A 17213-nucleotide genomic window follows, 5' to 3' on the forward strand; every position below is an offset into this window, starting at 1 on the left:
TATCCAAATGGGAACAAGAAAGCCTCTTCAATCAATGTCCATGGGAAAACCAGACAGCTACATCTGAAGAACGCTATTGGTTTTGATCTCACACCACCTCAATATCGGGGAAAACCCTCACCCTAAAGGCTGATGTCATGAGATAGCTAGAAAGAAGCGTAGGTCAAAGGCTCCTTAACATCAGAGTCTCCTTGCCATTTGCTGGGCGGAGGTAGAAATGGGTCTCTTCAAGTAAGGGAAAGAGGGAAACGAAGTACACCAATGGGTTTCCATCCAATGGAACCTCTTCACAACAGAGAAGCTAAGCATTCACAAATGCAAAAGATAGGAAACGGAACATGAGAGACTCCTTGCAAGTGGTGTATCTGAGAAGGGGTTCATATGGAAAGAGACGAAGAATGCACAGCACTCAGATTCCAAGAAACACCACCACCACCCTTGACCCTTCCCCCATGACCAACTCCGACCTAAAGCCTTTCTCTCCCTCTAACCTATCCCTAAAACATAACCCTCATCTAATCATATACATGTGCATTCCTAGCATCCATCCATCCACACACGAGAGAGAAAGAGGAAGACACAGACTGAATCGAGAAAGGAAAAGAGAGGGACACAGCCAGAGAGAGACACGGAACCAAAGAGAGGAAAGGAGTCGATGGCCCAGACTTTTCATCACTCTGTCTCGAAGGTAGAAGCAATGACAGCGCCCATCCACCCCAGAAGGGGGAAAAGGACGGAAGGTTTGGAGAGGAAAAGACAAGAACCCAGGGATCCATTAGAAGCTCAGCCACCCGCAGAAGCCGAGCTGGGACACTTGAACAGAATCTCAATGGAAACAGAGGACCAGAAACTTGGCTACTCTTTTCTATAAGAGAGGGAGACCTTCGAGTCTTCCTTTCGGTGCTCCAACTTGGATGCGGGGTCTCAAAACAGTCAGGAGGGGGAGTGCCTTTTCCTGGGTTCCACGGCGCATCCAGGCCTCGTTCTGCCCCATTCTGTGCTGTGTCAGCCCTGGATGGAGTCTTTCTTTCTGAAGTCTCAGCGCACAAGCTCCACGTGATATCGGCCCCAGGTGGAAAGGCATGGAGCTGCTCGTAGGCCGCCAGACCTAGGAAACAGATGGGAGAATGACCCCCTCTCTGCAGATGGAGAGACTGGGGAAACCCTGAGGGGCATATGCTTGTCCAGGGCCACACCACTTATGAGAAGAAGGAGCCTGGTCTGAGAGCAGCGGGGTCCTCGGAGCTCAGGCCCTGGCTGCACCCAGGCCTCCCCAGGGCTGTGGGCTGGGCTGTGTGGCTGTCACTGTGCCTGCACATGGCCTAAGGGGGGTGGTCGAGCAGTCAGAAACCCAGAGATTCCCTTGGGAAGTTTTGGGGAAGGGACCTCAGCACGAACCCCAGGAAATGATGTCACCTGCCGGCAACAGAACCCAACAGAACCCGCAACCCGGGTATCCAGGCCTCCAGAGCGGAGAGGAGCCCCCAGCCAGATCACTTGCTGCCAGGATGTTCTGCTGTTTGCCCCTGCCCAGAGCCCGGGGCCGCAGGAGAGCTCACAGGCAGTGTGCGTGGGCACCCTGTCGACGTTGGCTCAGGGCACCCCCGAGAGGCCTCTGGCCCTTTGCCCGGAGAAACAGAAAGGTAACACGGGGAGCCCCAGGCCGGGCCAGGCCACCTCTCCCATGCCACCCGGAAACACCGGGTCCTTTGCCTGTGTGTGTGGATGCGGGTTTCTCGGGGTGTGTCTCCCTCAAGGAAGCCCAGGCGGATGTGGGGTCAGAAGCCTGCGGACAAGTTGTGTCCACACCCCAGGGGAGAGCAGGCTGGGTGGGATGGGGAGAGTGCGGGCAGCGCCGGCCGCCCAGGCTGACCTCACACCCTCAGGTGGGTCTCTTTCCTCCCGGGTGGGGATGTGAGCAGACACACGTCTCTGACCCTTCTGGGAAGAGAAGTTCGAGCAGGCAGAAGCAGCGGCTCCACTGGCCGGGCCCAGCTCGGAAAACTCCCAGCACGGCTGGCTGACGGTCACTGTCGTTGCAGAGCTTCCCACGTGATGAGGCCGAGGACGGGGACACCCCGTCCACCTCCTGGAGGGAGGGGTCGGAGCACCACCCCCCCGCCCGTGAGGCCCAGTGCAGGCTCCAGGTGAGCGTGCCCACGGAGGCATCAGCCCCACCGGGGGCGAAGCGGAGGCGGGGAAGGCCTGCTGCCGAGACACCGCCCAGGATACACCCGGCGGCCCAGTCTGAGGCTGCCACGGAGCTCAGCACACCCGGCTCCGACCCAGAGTCCCGAGAACCCCGGCCTCTGAGGCAGCAGGAGGACCTGGAGCCCAGCACGCCAGAGCACAGAGGTGAGGACGCTGGGGCTGGTGCACGGGAGTGTGTGGGGAGGGGGTGCTGAGCTACACAGGGACGAGTCCCCGAAAGATGCTGCTGGGCCTGCAGCAAGCGCTGGCCTCACACCCCCACCCCCATCTTGCACACTTCAGTCCCAAAAGACATCCGACGCTGGGTATTCTTTGGGAATCTCTTGGAAGCTTTCTGTCCCGGGATACGCACATGCCAAGGCTGGCCTGTGGGTAAACTTTGCTTCTCCCCCAGCTCTAGCACTGGCCTCCAACTGGAACCAGGCTCCACTTCCCAGACCTGTCCCTACAGAGGTGGTGGCTCCAGGTGCAGGACCCAGGAATCCACCGAGGGCAGATGGAGAACCGAGACTTGCCCTCGCAGAGACACCAGGCCAGCTGGGTACTGGCCAGCACACCGGGCAGATCGGATCTCCGTGCCTGCAGGACCCCCAGCTCCAGGCACTGATGTCCCACCCCCTCAGCGAGAACCTCCACCTCCACGTGCACCTGTACCTGCTCGGGCTTTGGCAGGAGAACCCGAGGCAGAGGAGGAGTCACCGCCTCGGAAGGGAGAGCCTGCCCTGGCTCCCGCGCAACACCCAGACGCCGACGATGACTCACCCGCCCCTGCAGGAAGAACGAGCCCCCGCTCTGGACAGAGACCCAGAGCCCTTGCCGGAAACACCACGTCCAGGGCAGCGGTCGGCTCTGCAGCCTCCATCCCTGTCTGCTCACCGTGGACGCCGGCAACTCGTTCTGCCCCCAGGGGACATGGAGTTCCTTTCCCCTGAACTGCTTTGCATTTGGTTTGTTTCCACCTTTCTGGTGATGTTTTATTGTTTGTATGGTTTCGTGTATTTCTGTTGGTTAAGTTGGGATTAGTAAACTTTTTCATCATTGTTGCAATTTGGGAACACTGTTGTGTAACTCTGGTGATACTGTGTTACCATCACCACTTTGTAGTTGCAGACCCCTTCCATCTTTATGCCCCACCCGCCAACAAAGCCTGGATTCAAGGCAAGCACGCCCTGTTCATCCCTCCCCCCCGATCCTGAACACAATTTCATCTTTTCTTTCTGCATTCCTTCCTATATTCTTGGTGTCCCCAATCAATGCCTCTCAGTGAAATGACTGAAGGAGTTTTTTTCGGACTCTCCACCTACTGTAAGACTCCATTGGAGAGTTCTCATTTTTATGTCCTTTGAAGTAGCCTTTGATAGCTGAAAGGACGGTGTACGTCCTTTCAAGATATCATGTGCCAAACGAAGCCCTTTTGGCAAATGCCATCATTATCTCCAGGCAGGCATTGCTGTTTGAAGGGTGACATCTCAGCCAGAAGGCAGAGGCTGAGCTCCTCTTGTGGCACCAGCTCCCAAAAGAAGCCAAGAAAGGGAGCTGGAACAACAAACCACCCCAACGCCCAGGAAAGCGTTCTTCACGACAGAAGGCTAGAAAATGACCCAACAACCTTGTGGCCCAGAACCCCTCTAGAAAAATCACTGTTCCATAAAAAAGAGAAACACATGGGAAGTTCCAAGGAGAGGCAATGCCCACGGCCAGTGTACTTTAGAGACGGCCTGACCGCTCCGGGGAAGACACGCACCGACGGAACCCCTTGGGAAACAGCAGTGATAGTCCTCACCGTCGTAAGGGTTTCCTCTGGGGACAACCTGCCCTGGGCACCACATGAGGGAGCAGACCGGCTTCTCTTCCTCTGCCCCCACACCATTCACTCATGAAGGCAGCTCAGGTGTTCTCATGCCCTGCCTGCCTGCCTGCCTGCCTGGCTCATCCGTGAGCTGTGCCCACCTCCAGGGCAGGACTCCACCTTCTCCTCTCTGTGTACCGTGAATCTGCACACAGTGGGCTTTCAGAACCTTAGGAGACTTGAGCCATTCCTACTCGAGCCAGAACCCTCCCCAGGAAGGAAAACAGCTGTGGAGTCATTTTGGCCCCAGCACTGGTTCCCAAACCCTGGCGGCTCCTACAGCCTCTACGGTGTGAAGAGGGAGGTCCCTTCTGACAGAGCTTTCCGGCTGTCAGATCTAAGCTGTTGTTTCACTGTCAGCTGTGTCTCTTCCGTTGCAGCCAGGTGGGCCACGCTGCTCCAAAGGAGCTCACAAGCTGAGTTGCAAGGGAGGTATTGAGAGGACAGGGATGGCTACAACGTGCTGCAAACTGAGTGAGGGTCCCCACAATCCTCAGCAAAGGTCTGTGGCGTGCAAGTGGGGAGTAGAGGGCCCCCAAGTTCCAAAGGAAGGGAGGTACTCGGGAGCTAAAGCCCTTGGCTGCTGTGGTAGCAGCTGCAGATGGCAGCTCGTCCACAGTGCACTTCGAATGAGGTCATATGAGCGGGACTCGGGAAATGGCTCCGAAATCCAGAGAAAGGGGTCAGGGTATGTGGGAATCCGGCGGGGGTGGGGGGTGGATGAAGGAAGGTGTCCTTCCTCTCTCCAGTTCAATTTGGTTTGGTGAGTCTCAAAGCTACCAGATGGCACTTCCCAAGTCAGGCCCCCGCAGGAATCAGGGTGGGCTGCGTGCCTCGGCCCCTGCCTCAGGGACAAGCCACACCAGTGGCCTCCCTGAGCTCAAATGGCCGGATCTGGGGGTTCTGTCTGGGTGCACACCTCCTTGCTGTGGCCAAGTTCCCCCCTTCTCTGAGCACCAGCTTCATCCTCTCGAATGAGGACATCGATTGCTACCTTGGCACGTTACTCTCTTCATCCTGTGAAGACTCATTAGGCTTATCCTACAATTACTAGCTGGCCGGAAGAGATATCTCCTGAATCCAGATTAAGCGGGAGTCTCCCAGGCTCATCTGGCATGTCTTCCCTGAAGTCTGCCAAAACCCACACCCTTGCATTTCCAGGGACTCCCCTTAGCCAGCTTGGCAGAAAACCCAGCATGGTTCAAACAAGCTGACAGACAAGCGGGAGAGGACTCACGGGCAGACGGCCTCCCTCAGGTCTCGGGTGGAGCTCTGGGACCACAGCAGCAACGGGCCATCCCAGCCCCTGGGCTCAGCAGTGCCCTCATTCTCAGGCCGGCGGCTCTGCCCTGAGGGGAGCAGGAAGGTCACCAACTGCCGCAGGCGGACCTCAAGCCCCTCCCACTGCTGGAGCCTGACCTCCCCCGGCCCCACCCCTTCCCCTACCCCAGCAGGACGAGAGCTCGTCTTCCCCTGGCTTCCAACGTGAGGCCCGACCCTGGGCCCCGATTGGGCACTGCCCCAGTCCGGAGCCAATCACAGTGGCCAGGGAGGTGGAACGCACCGATTGGCCAGGGCCAGGTCATGTGACCATGCTCCCCAGGAAACTCAAATATTACCAAGATTCCCTAACAAACCAATGAACGAAATTATCCAGTAAAGGCAAACCGAACTTTTTAATGAGGCCAAAGTGACAGAAAAAAAAAAAAAAAGCTTCACAATGAACTGCTCAAGGAAGCTACTAAATAAACTTTCAGAAAAGTTAAGTAGTTTTTTTTTTTTTTTTAATAGGGTGACGGAGAGCTATACCTTTCCCATCTATGTGAATTTAGGTTTAAACTAGATTTCCCTTGGCTATTATATAAGACAAAAAAGCCCACATCACCCCCTTTCACTTCCCCCACCCCCAAAAAGGGTTTTAGTCTATTGAATTTTTGTGTCCTCAGTTGTGTCTGATTCACGGCAACTCACGAACTCTACACAGCCAGGCTCTTCCGTCCATGGAATTCAGGGCAATTTTTTTCTGTCACAGTAAATGCCCACCCTGGGTGATCCAAAGGCAAGGGCTCAGAGGATCCTGAGAGACTAACTCCTTTCAGCTGAGCACAAAGCTGGCTCCTCACTGGGATGCCTGTGGCCTGGGGCTCCCAGAGGGGAGAGCAGCACTCGCCCCACCGTGTGGTCACTGCTGGAAGTGCAGGCTGCTCCTCACTCCCCCTTGACAGTGTCCCTGAGGGCAGAACAGTGTGAATCTACTCAAGGTGGAAACGCAAACTCCGATGCAACCAAACTTCCCACAAGGTCTCCAAAACCACTCAGGAAGAGGGAATTGGAAACTGCAGGGCATGACATGAATGGAGATGGAGACTTGACACCTTACATCGAGTTCACTTCCAGTTATCCCTAGACAAAGTTTCCATGAAAACTTGTCACAAATCTAGAAGAACAATGAGCAGAAACCGGACACGTGCTTTGAGTCTTCACACACAAAACTAAAAGGCAGTCCACAAAACAACCCAGAGAATACAGTGGACTTTGCAAAATCAAAGATATCTACTGTGGGAAAGACCTCATGACAAAAGCAAAAGACAGGTCATACATCGCGAGATGAATGAGTGGAAACACAAAGCTTCTCAAGGATGTGTCTCCAAACAGACAAAGAACACCAACACAACAAGCCTGTGAAAACTAGGGAAAGGTCTGAAGGGACACCAGACTGAGGAAGACAAACACAGAGTATCCCGGATGATGTCCAGCACAGAGGGCCTGAAGAAACAACAGTCTAGTTGCACTCCCTCGGGCCTGTGTGACCCTGGATGAGGCCTCTGTTTCCCGGTGGCTCTGAGAGATGGACAGGGAGGAAGGGGAAGAGAAATCACTTGCATTTCTAATACTCACAGCAAAGTCTTCCAATGAGAAGGGAATTATCACCCCCACTGACAATGCCATTCACTGAAGTGATACCCACGAGTCCATCTAACCCAGAAGGGAAGGAAGGACCTGTTCTCACAAAACGGCGAGAGATGGAAGAAGGAAGATCAAGCCCACACCAATCGCTGCAAAGAGAAGCTGTGCTCAGGGCTTGAAAGAATTCCTATTGGGAAAATGATGTCACAGCCCCACAAGGCAATCCACAGCTTCGATGCTATTCCTCCCAAAATGCCAATGCATTTTCGCACCGAACAAAGAATTGCAACAGGGGTTTCGGAAACAGAAAAGAGCCTAAATTGTCAATACAATCCGACGAAAAAGCCCCGATACGGACATCCAAGGTTGTGTGAAAGGAAATTAGACGAGCAAACTAGGATCCTCAGGAGAGTATCGGAGAAGGCGATGGCGACCCACTCCAGTACTCTTGCCTGGAAAGTGCCCTGGACAGAGGAGCCTGGTAGGCTGCAGGCCATGGGGTCGCGCAGAGTCAGACACGACTGAAGTGACTTAGCCGCAGCGGCAGCAGCAGGACAGTATGCTATTGGGAATACAACAACACACACAGATCCAGATCGATGGAATAAAGTTGAGGGTCCAGAAACAAACCCCGGCATCCATGGTCAACTCGTCTCTGACACAGAAGGGGAGAATATCCAAATGGGAACAAGAAAGCCTCTTCAATCAATGTCCATGGGAAAACCAGACAGCTACATCTGAAGAACGCTATTGGTTTTGATCTCACACCACCTCAATATCGGGGAAAACCCTCACCCTAAAGGCTGATGTCATGAGATAGCTAGAAAGAAGCGTAGGTCAAAGGCTCCTTAACATCAGAGTCTCCTTGCCATTTGCTGGGCGGAGGTAGAAATGGGTCTCTTCAAGTAAGGGAAAGAGGGAAACGAAGTACACCAATGGGTTTCCATCCAATGGAACCTCTTCACAACAGAGAAGCTAAGCATTCACAAATGCAAAAGATAGGAAACGGAACATGAGAGACTCCTTGCAAGTGGTGTATCTGAGAAGGGGTTCATATGGAAAGAGACGAAGAATGCACAGCACTCAGATTCCAAGAAACACCACCACCACCCTTGACCCTTCCCCCATGACCAACTCCGACCTAAAGCCTTTCTCTCCCTCTAACCTATCCCTAAAACATAACCCTCATCTAATCATATACATGTGCATTCCTAGCATCCATCCATCCACACACGAGAGAGAAAGAGGAAGACACAGACTGAATCGAGAAAGGAAAAGAGAGGGACACAGCCAGAGAGAGACACGGAACCAAAGAGAGGAAAGGAGTCGATGGCCCAGACTTTTCATCACTCTGTCTCGAAGGTAGAAGCAATGACAGCGCCCATCCACCCCAGAAGGGGGAAAAGGACGGAAGGTTTGGAGAGGAAAAGACAAGAACCCAGGGATCCATTAGAAGCTCAGCCACCCGCAGAAGCCGAGCTGGGACACTTGAACAGAATCTCAATGGAAACAGAGGACCAGAAACTTGGCTACTCTTTTCTATAAGAGAGGGAGACCTTCGAGTCTTCCTTTCGGTGCTCCAACTTGGATGCGGGGTCTCAAAACAGTCAGGAGGGGGAGTGCCTTTTCCTGGGTTCCACGGCGCATCCAGGCCTCGTTCTGCCCCATTCTGTGCTGTGTCAGCCCTGGATGGAGTCTTTCTTTCTGAAGTCTCAGCGCACAAGCTCCACGTGATATCGGCCCCAGGTGGAAAGGCATGGAGCTGCTCGTAGGCCGCCAGACCTAGGAAACAGATGGGAGAATGACCCCCTCTCTGCAGATGGAGAGACTGGGGAAACCCTGAGGGGCATATGCTTGTCCAGGGCCACACCACTTATGAGAAGAAGGAGCCTGGTCTGAGAGCAGCGGGGTCCTCGGAGCTCAGGCCCTGGCTGCACCCAGGCCTCCCCAGGGCTGTGGGCTGGGCTGTGTGGCTGTCACTGTGCCTGCACATGGCCTAAGGGGGGTGGTCGAGCAGTCAGAAACCCAGAGATTCCCTTGGGAAGTTTTGGGGAAGGGACCTCAGCACGAACCCCAGGAAATGATGTCACCTGCCGGCAACAGAACCCAACAGAACCCGCAACCCGGGTATCCAGGCCTCCAGAGCGGAGAGGAGCCCCCAGCCAGATCACTTGCTGCCAGGATGTTCTGCTGTTTGCCCCTGCCCAGAGCCCGGGGCCGCAGGAGAGCTCACAGGCAGTGTGCGTGGGCACCCTGTCGACGTTGGCTCAGGGCACCCCCGAGAGGCCTCTGGCCCTTTGCCCGGAGAAACAGAAAGGTAACACGGGGAGCCCCAGGCCGGGCCAGGCCACCTCTCCCATGCCACCCGGAAACACCGGGTCCTTTGCCTGTGTGTGTGGATGCGGGTTTCTCGGGGTGTGTCTCCCTCAAGGAAGCCCAGGCGGATGTGGGGTCAGAAGCCTGCGGACAAGTTGTGTCCACACCCCAGGGGAGAGCAGGCTGGGTGGGATGGGGAGAGTGCGGGCAGCGCCGGCCGCCCAGGCTGACCTCACACCCTCAGGTGGGTCTCTTTCCTCCCGGGTGGGGATGTGAGCAGACACACGTCTCTGACCCTTCTGGGAAGAGAAGTTCGAGCAGGCAGAAGCAGCGGCTCCACTGGCCGGGCCCAGCTCGGAAAACTCCCAGCACGGCTGGCTGACGGTCACTGTCGTTGCAGAGCTTCCCACGTGATGAGGCCGAGGACGGGGACACCCCGTCCACCTCCTGGAGGGAGGGGTCGGAGCACCACCCCCCCGCCCGTGAGGCCCAGTGCAGGCTCCAGGTGAGCGTGCCCACGGAGGCATCAGCCCCACCGGGGGCGAAGCGGAGGCGGGGAAGGCCTGCTGCCGAGACACCGCCCAGGATACACCCGGCGGCCCAGTCTGAGGCTGCCACGGAGCTCAGCACACCCGGCTCCGACCCAGAGTCCCGAGAACCCCGGCCTCTGAGGCAGCAGGAGGACCTGGAGCCCAGCACGCCAGAGCACAGAGGTGAGGACGCTGGGGCTGGTGCACGGGAGTGTGTGGGGAGGGGGTGCTGAGCTACACAGGGACGAGTCCCCGAAAGATGCTGCTGGGCCTGCAGCAAGCGCTGGCCTCACACCCCCACCCCCATCTTGCACACTTCAGTCCCAAAAGACATCCGACGCTGGGTATTCTTTGGGAATCTCTTGGAAGCTTTCTGTCCCGGGATACGCACATGCCAAGGCTGGCCTGTGGGTAAACTTTGCTTCTCCCCCAGCTCTAGCACTGGCCTCCAACTGGAACCAGGCTCCACTTCCCAGACCTGTCCCTACAGAGGTGGTGGCTCCAGGTGCAGGACCCAGGAATCCACCGAGGGCAGATGGAGAACCGAGACTTGCCCTCGCAGAGACACCAGGCCAGCTGGGTACTGGCCAGCACACCGGGCAGATCGGATCTCCGTGCCTGCAGGACCCCCAGCTCCAGGCACTGATGTCCCACCCCCTCAGCGAGAACCTCCACCTCCACGTGCACCTGTACCTGCTCGGGCTTTGGCAGGAGAACCCGAGGCAGAGGAGGAGTCACCGCCTCGGAAGGGAGAGCCTGCCCTGGCTCCCGCGCAACACCCAGACGCCGACGATGACTCACCCGCCCCTGCAGGAAGAACGAGCCCCCGCTCTGGACAGAGACCCAGAGCCCTTGCCGGAAACACCACGTCCAGGGCAGCGGTCGGCTCTGCAGCCTCCATCCCTGTCTGCTCACCGTGGACGCCGGCAGCTCGTTCTGCCCCCAGGGGACATGGAGTTCCTTTCCCCTGAACTGCTTTGCATTTGGTTTGTTTCCACCTTTCTGGTGATGTTTTATTGTTTGTATGGTTTCGTGTATTTCTGTTGGTTAAGTTGGGATTAGTAAACTTTTTCATCATTGTTGCAATTTGGGAACACTGTTGTGTAACTCTGGTGATACTGTGTTACCATCACCACTTTGTAGTTGCAGACCCCTTCCATCTTTATGCCCCACCCGCCAACAAAGCCTGGATTCAAGGCAAGCACGCCCTGTTCATCCCTCCCCCCCGATCCTGAACACAATTTCATCTTTTCTTTCTGCATTCCTTCCTATATTCTTGGTGTCCCCAATCAATGCCTCTCAGTGAAATGACTGAAGGAGTTTTTTTCGGACTCTCCACCTACTGTAAGACTCCATTGGAGAGTTCTCATTTTTATGTCCTTTGAAGTAGCCTTTGATAGCTGAAAGGACGGTGTACGTCCTTTCAAGATATCATGTGCCAAACGAAGCCCTTTTGGCAAATGCCATCATTATCTCCAGGCAGGCATTGCTGTTTGAAGGGTGACATCTCAGCCAGAAGGCAGAGGCTGAGCTCCTCTTGTGGCACCAGCTCCCAAAAGAAGCCAAGAAAGGGAGCTGGAACAACAAACCACCCCAACGCCCAGGAAAGCGTTCTTCACGACAGAAGGCTAGAAAATGACCCAACAACCTTGTGGCCCAGAACCCCTCTAGAAAAATCACTGTTCCATAAAAAAGAGAAACACATGGGAAGTTCCAAGGAGAGGCAATGCCCATGGCCAGTGTACTTTAGAGACGGCCTGACCGCTCCGGGGAAGACACGCACCGACGGAACCCCTTGGGAAACAGCAGTGATAGTCCTCACCGTCGTAAGGGTTTCCTCTGGGGACAACCTGCCCTGGGCACCACATGAGGGAGCAGACCGGCTTCTCTTCCTCTGCCCCCACACCATTCACTCATGAAGGCAGCTCAGGTGTTCTCATGCCCTGCCTGCCTGCCTGCCTGCCTGGCTCATCCGTGAGCTGTGCCCACCTCCAGGGCAGGACTCCACCTTCTCCTCTCTGTGTACCGTGAATCTGCACACAGTGGGCTTTCAGAACCTTAGGAGACTTGAGCCATTCCCACTCGAGCCAGAACCCTCCCCAGGAAGGAAAACAGCTGTGGAGTCATTTTGGCCCCAGCACTGGTTCCCAAACCCTGGCGGCTCCTACAGCCTCTACGGTGTGAAGAGGGAGGTCCCTTCTGACAGAGCTTTCCGGCTGTCAGATCTAAGCTGTTGTTTCACTGTCAGCTGTGTCTCTTCCGTTGCAGCCAGGTGGGCCACGCTGCTCCAAAGGAGCTCACAAGCTGAGTTGCAAGGGAGGTATTGAGAGGACAGGGATGGCTACAACGTGCTGCAAACTGAGTGAGGGTCCCCACAATCCTCAGCAAAGGTCTGTGGCGTGCAAGTGGGGAGTAGAGGGCCCCCAAGTTCCAAAGGAAGGGAGGTACTCGGGAGCTAAAGCCCTTGGCTGCTTTGGTAGCAGCTGCAGATGGCAGCTCGTCCACAGTGCACTTCGAATGAGGTCATATGAGCGGGACTCGGGAAATGGCTCCGAAATCCAGAGAAAGGGGTCAGGGTATGTGGGAATCCGGCGGGGGTGGGGGGTGGATGAAGGAAGGTGTCCTTCCTCTCTCCAGTTCAATTTGGTTTGGTGAGTCTCAAAGCTACCAGATGGCACTTCCCAAGTCAGGCCCCCGCAGGAATCAGGGTGGGCTGCGTGCCTCGGCCCCTGCCTCAGGGACAAGCCACACCAGTGGCCTCCCTGAGCTCAAATGGCCGGATCTGGGGGTTCTGTCTGGGTGCACACCTCCTTGCTGTGGCCAAGTTCCCCCCTTCTCTGAGCACCAGCTTCATCCTCTCGAATGAGGACATCGATTGCTACCTTGGCACGTTACTCTCTTCATCCTGTGAAGACTCATTAGGCTTATCCTACAATTACTAGCTGGCCGGAAGAGATATCTCCTGAATCCAGATTAAGCGGGAGTCTCCCAGGCTCATCTGGCATGTCTTCCCTGAAGTCTGCCAAAACCCACACCCTTGCATTTCCAGGGACTCCCCTTAGCCAGCTTGGCAGAAAACCCAGCATGGTTCAAACAAGCTGACAGACAAGCGGGAGAGGACTCACGGGCAGACGGCCTCCCTCAGGTCTCGGGTGGAGCTCTGGGACCACAGCAGCAACGGGCCATCCCAGCCCCTGGGCTCAGCAGTGCCCTCATTCTCAGGCCGGCGGCTCTGCCCTGAGGGGAGCAGGAAGGTCACCAACTGCCGCAGGCGGACCTCAAGCCCCTCCCACTGCTGGAGCCTGACCTCCCCCGGCCCCACCCCTTCCCCTACCCCAGCAGGACGAGAGCTCGTCTTCCCCTGGCTTCCAACGTGAGGCCCGACCCTGGGCCCCGATTGGGCACTGCCCCAGTCCGGAGCCAATCACAGTGGCCAGGGAGGTGGAACGCACCGATTGGCCAGGGCCAGGTCATGTGACCATGCTCCCCAGGAAACTCAAATATTACCAAGATTCCCTAACAAACCAATGAACGAAATTATCCAGTAAAGGCAAACCGAACTTTTTAATGAGGCCAAAGTGACAGAAAAAAAAAAAAAAAGCTTCACAATGAACTGCTCAAGGAAGCTACTAAATAAACTTTCAGAAAAGTTAAGTAGTTTTTTTTTTTTTTTAATAGGGTGACGGAGAGCTATACCTTTCCCATCTATGTGAATTTAGGTTTAAACTAGATTTCCCTTGGCTATTATATAAGACAAAAAAGCCCACATCACCCCCTTTCACTTCCCCCACCCCCAAAAAGGGTTTTAGTCTATTGAATTTTTGTGTCCTCAGTTGTGTCTGATTCACGGCAACTCACGAACTCTACACAGCCAGGCTCTTCCGTCCATGGAATTCAGGGCAATTTTTTTCTGTCACAGTAAATGCCCACCCTGGGTGATCCAAAGGCAAGGGCTCAGAGGATCCTGAGAGACTAACTCCTTTCAGCTGAGCACAAAGCTGGCTCCTCACTGGGATGCCTGTGGCCTGGGGCTCCCAGAGGGGAGAGCAGCACTCGCCCCACCGTGTGGTCACTGCTGGAAGTGCAGGCTGCTCCTCACTCCCCCTTGACAGTGTCCCTGAGGGCAGAACAGTGTGAATCTACTCAAGGTGGAAACGCAAACTCCGATGCAACCAAACTTCCCACAAGGTCTCCAAAACCACTCAGGAACAGGGAATTGGAAACTGCAGGGCATGACATGAATGCAGATGGAGACTTGACACCTTACATCGAGTTCACTTCCAGTTATCCCTAGACAAAGTTTCCATGAAAACTTGTCACAAATCTAGAAGAACAATGAGCAGAAACCGGACACGTGCTTTGAGTCTTCACACACAAAACTAAAAGGCAGTCCACAAAACAACCCAGAGAATACAGTGGACTTTGCAAAATCAAAGATATCTACTGTGGGAAAGACCTCATGACAAAAGCAAAAGACAGGTCATACATCGCGAGATGAATGAGTGGAAACACAAAGCTTCTCAAGGATGTGTCTCCAAACAGACAAAGAACACCAACACAACAAGCCTGTGAAAACTAGGGAAAGGTCTGAAGGGACACCAGACTGAGGAAGACACACACAGAGTATCCCGGATGATGTCCAGCACAGAGGGCCTGAAGAAACAACAGTCTAGTTGCACTCCCTCGGGCCTGTGTGACCCTGGATGAGGCCTCTGTTTCCCGGTGGCTCTGAGAGATGGACAGGGAGGAAGGGGAAGAGAAATCACTTGCATTTCTAATACTCACAGCAAAGTCTTCCAATGAGAAGGGAATTATCACCCCCACTGACAATGCCATTCACTGAAGTGATACCCACGAGTCCATCTAACCCAGAAGGGAAGGAAGGACCTGTTCTCACAAAACGGCGAGAGATGGAAGAAGGAAGATCAAGCCCACACCAATCGCTGCAAAGAGAAGCTGTGCTCAGGGCTTGAAAGAATTCCTATTGGGAAAATGATGTCACAGCCCCACAAGGCAATCCACAGCTTCGATGCTATTCCTCCCAAAATGCCAATGCATTTTGGCACCGAACAAAGAATTGCAACAGGGGTTTCGGAAACAGAAAAGAGCCTAAATTGTCAATACAATCCGACGAAAAAGCCCCGATACGGACATCCAAGGTTGTGTGAAAGGAAATTAGACGAGCAAACTAGGATCCTCAGGAGAGTATCGGAGAAGGCGATGGCGACCCACTCCAGTACTCTTGCCTGGAAAGTGCCCTGGACAGAGGAGCCTGGTAGGCTGCAGGCCATGGGGTCGCGCAGAGTCAGACACGACTGAAGTGACTTAGCCGCAGCGGCAGCAGCAGGACAGTATGCTATTGGGAATACAACAACACACACAGATCCAGATCGATGGAATCAAGTTGAGGGTCCAGAAACAAACCCCGGCATCCATGGTCAACTCGTCTCTGACACAGAAGGGGAGAATATCCAAATGGGAACAAGAAAGCCTCTTCAATCAATGTCCATGGGAAAACCAGACAGCTACATCTGAAGAACGCTATTGGTTTTGATCTCACACCACCTCAATATCGGGGAAAACCCTCACCCTAAAGGCTGATGTCATGAGATAGCTAGAAAGAAGCGTAGGTCAAAGGCTCCTTAACATCAGAGTCTCCTTGCCATTTGCTGGGCGGAGGTAGAAATGGGTCTCTTCAAGTAAGGGAAAGAGGGAAACGAAGTACACCAATGGGTTTCCATCCAATGGAACCTCTTCACAACAGAGAAGCTAAGCATTCACAAATGCAAAAGATAGGAAACGGAACATGAGAGACTCCTTGCAAGTGGTGTATCTGAGAAGGGGTTCATATGGAAAGAGACGAAGAATGCACAGCACTCAGATTCCAAGAAACACCACCACCACCCTTGACCCTTCCCCCATGACCAACTCCGACCTAAAGCCTTTCTCTCCCTCTAACCTATCCCTAAAACATAACCCTCATCTAATCATATACATGTGCATTCCTAGCATCCATCCATCCACACACGAGAGAGAAAGAGGAAGACACAGACTGAATCGAGAAAGGAAAAGAGAGGGACACAGCCAGAGAGAGACACGGAACCAAAGAGAGGAAAGGAGTCGATGGCCCAGACTTTTCATCACTCTGTCTCGAAGGTAGAAGCAATGACTGCGCCCATCCACCCCAGAAGGGGGAAAAGGACGGAAGGTTTGGAGAGGAAAAGACAAGAACCCAGGGATCCATTAGAAGCTCAGCCACCCGCAGAAGCTGAGCTGGGACACTTGAACAGAATCTCAATGGAAACAGAGGACCAGAAAGTTGGCTACTCTTTTCTATAAGAGAGGGAGACCTTCGAGTCTTCCTTTCGGTGCTCCAACTTGGATGCGGGGTCTCAAAACAGTCAGGAGGGGGAGTGCCTTTTCCTGGGTTCCACGGCGCATCCAGGCCTCGTTCTGCCCCATTCTGTGCTGTGTCAGCCCTGGATGGAGTCTTTCTTTCTGAAGTCTCAGCGCACAAGCTCCACGTGATATCGGCCCCAGGTGGAAAGGCGTGGAGCTGCTCGTAGGCCGCCAGACCTAGGAAACAGATGGGAGAATGACCCCCTCTCTGCAGATGGAGAGACTGGGGAAACCCTGAGGGGCATATGCTTGTCCAGGGCCACACCACTTATGAGAAGAAGGAGCCTGGTCTGAGAGCAGCGGGGTCCTCGGAGCTCAGGCCCTGGCTGCACCCAGGCCTCCCCAGGGCTGTGGGCTGGGCTGTGTGGCTGTCACTGTGCCTGCACATGGCCTAAGGGGGGTGGTCGAGCAGTCAGAAACCCAGAGATTCCCTTGGGAAGTTTTGGGGAAGGGACCTCAGCACGAACCCCAGGAAATGATGTCACCTGCCGGCAACAGAACCCAACAGAACCCGCAACCCGGGTATCCAGGCCTCCAGAGCGGAGAGGAGCCCCCAGCCAGATCACTTGCTGCCAGGATGTTCTGCTGTTTGCCCCTGCCCAGAGCCCGGGGCCGCAGGAGAGCTCACAGGCAGTGTGCGTGGGCACCCTGTCGACGTTGGCTCAGGGCACCCCCGAGAGGCCTCTGGCCCTTTGCCCGGAGAAACAGAAAGGTAACACGGGGAGCCCCAGGCCGGGCCAGGCCACCTCTCCCATGCCACCCGGAAACACCGGGTCCTTTGCCTGTGTGTGTGGATGCGGGTTTCTCGGGGTGTGTCTCCCTCAAGGAAGCCCAGGCGGATGTGGGGTCAGAAGCCTGCGGACAAGTTGTGTCCACACCCCAGGGGAGAGCAGGCTGGGTGGGATGGGGAGAGTGCGGGCAGCGCCGGCCGCCCAGGCTGACCTCACACCCTCAGGTGGGTCTCTTTCCTCCCGGGTGGGGATGTGAGCAGACACACGTCT

At 55.0% G+C, this 17213-nt stretch overlaps 1 protein-coding gene and 2 long non-coding RNA genes across 3 annotated transcripts in view; 2 read left to right on the forward strand and 1 right to left on the reverse strand.

Annotated features, from left to right (window-relative positions):
• Positions 1-17213, reverse strand: part of LOC145517947 (uncharacterized) — a 144860-nt gene that overhangs the window by 17201 nt on the left and 110446 nt on the right. Inside the window, exons 30-34 of the long non-coding RNA XR_014062433.1 lie at positions 16164-16389; positions 12939-13050; positions 8524-8749; positions 5298-5409; positions 883-1108 (exon numbers count right to left, since the gene is read on the reverse strand). This is a non-coding gene — a long non-coding RNA (uncharacterized LOC145517947). The remainder of the gene's footprint in view (positions 1-882; positions 1109-5297; positions 5410-8523; positions 8750-12938; positions 13051-16163; positions 16390-17213) is intronic.
• Positions 368-3258, forward strand: LOC145517959 (uncharacterized). Its single transcript, XR_014062445.1, has 2 exons — positions 368-2355; positions 2606-3258. It is a non-coding gene; the product is annotated as an uncharacterized LOC145517959 (long non-coding RNA).
• Positions 8931-10899, forward strand: LOC145517889 (uncharacterized). The gene is made up of 3 exons (XM_081521217.1): positions 8931-9284; positions 9684-9996; positions 10247-10899. The coding sequence occupies exons 1-3, from the start codon at positions 9048-9050 to the stop codon at positions 10873-10875; spliced, it is 1179 nt and encodes a 392-aa protein (XP_081377343.1). The 5' UTR covers positions 8931-9047; the 3' UTR covers positions 10876-10899.

Source organism: Giraffa tippelskirchi, chromosome 8 (assembly GCF_054371585.1).
Source record: "Giraffa tippelskirchi isolate mGirTip1 chromosome 8, T2T-mGirTip1v1.2.pri, whole genome shotgun sequence".
Taxonomy (NCBI): Eukaryota; Metazoa; Chordata; class Mammalia; order Artiodactyla; family Giraffidae; genus Giraffa; species Giraffa tippelskirchi.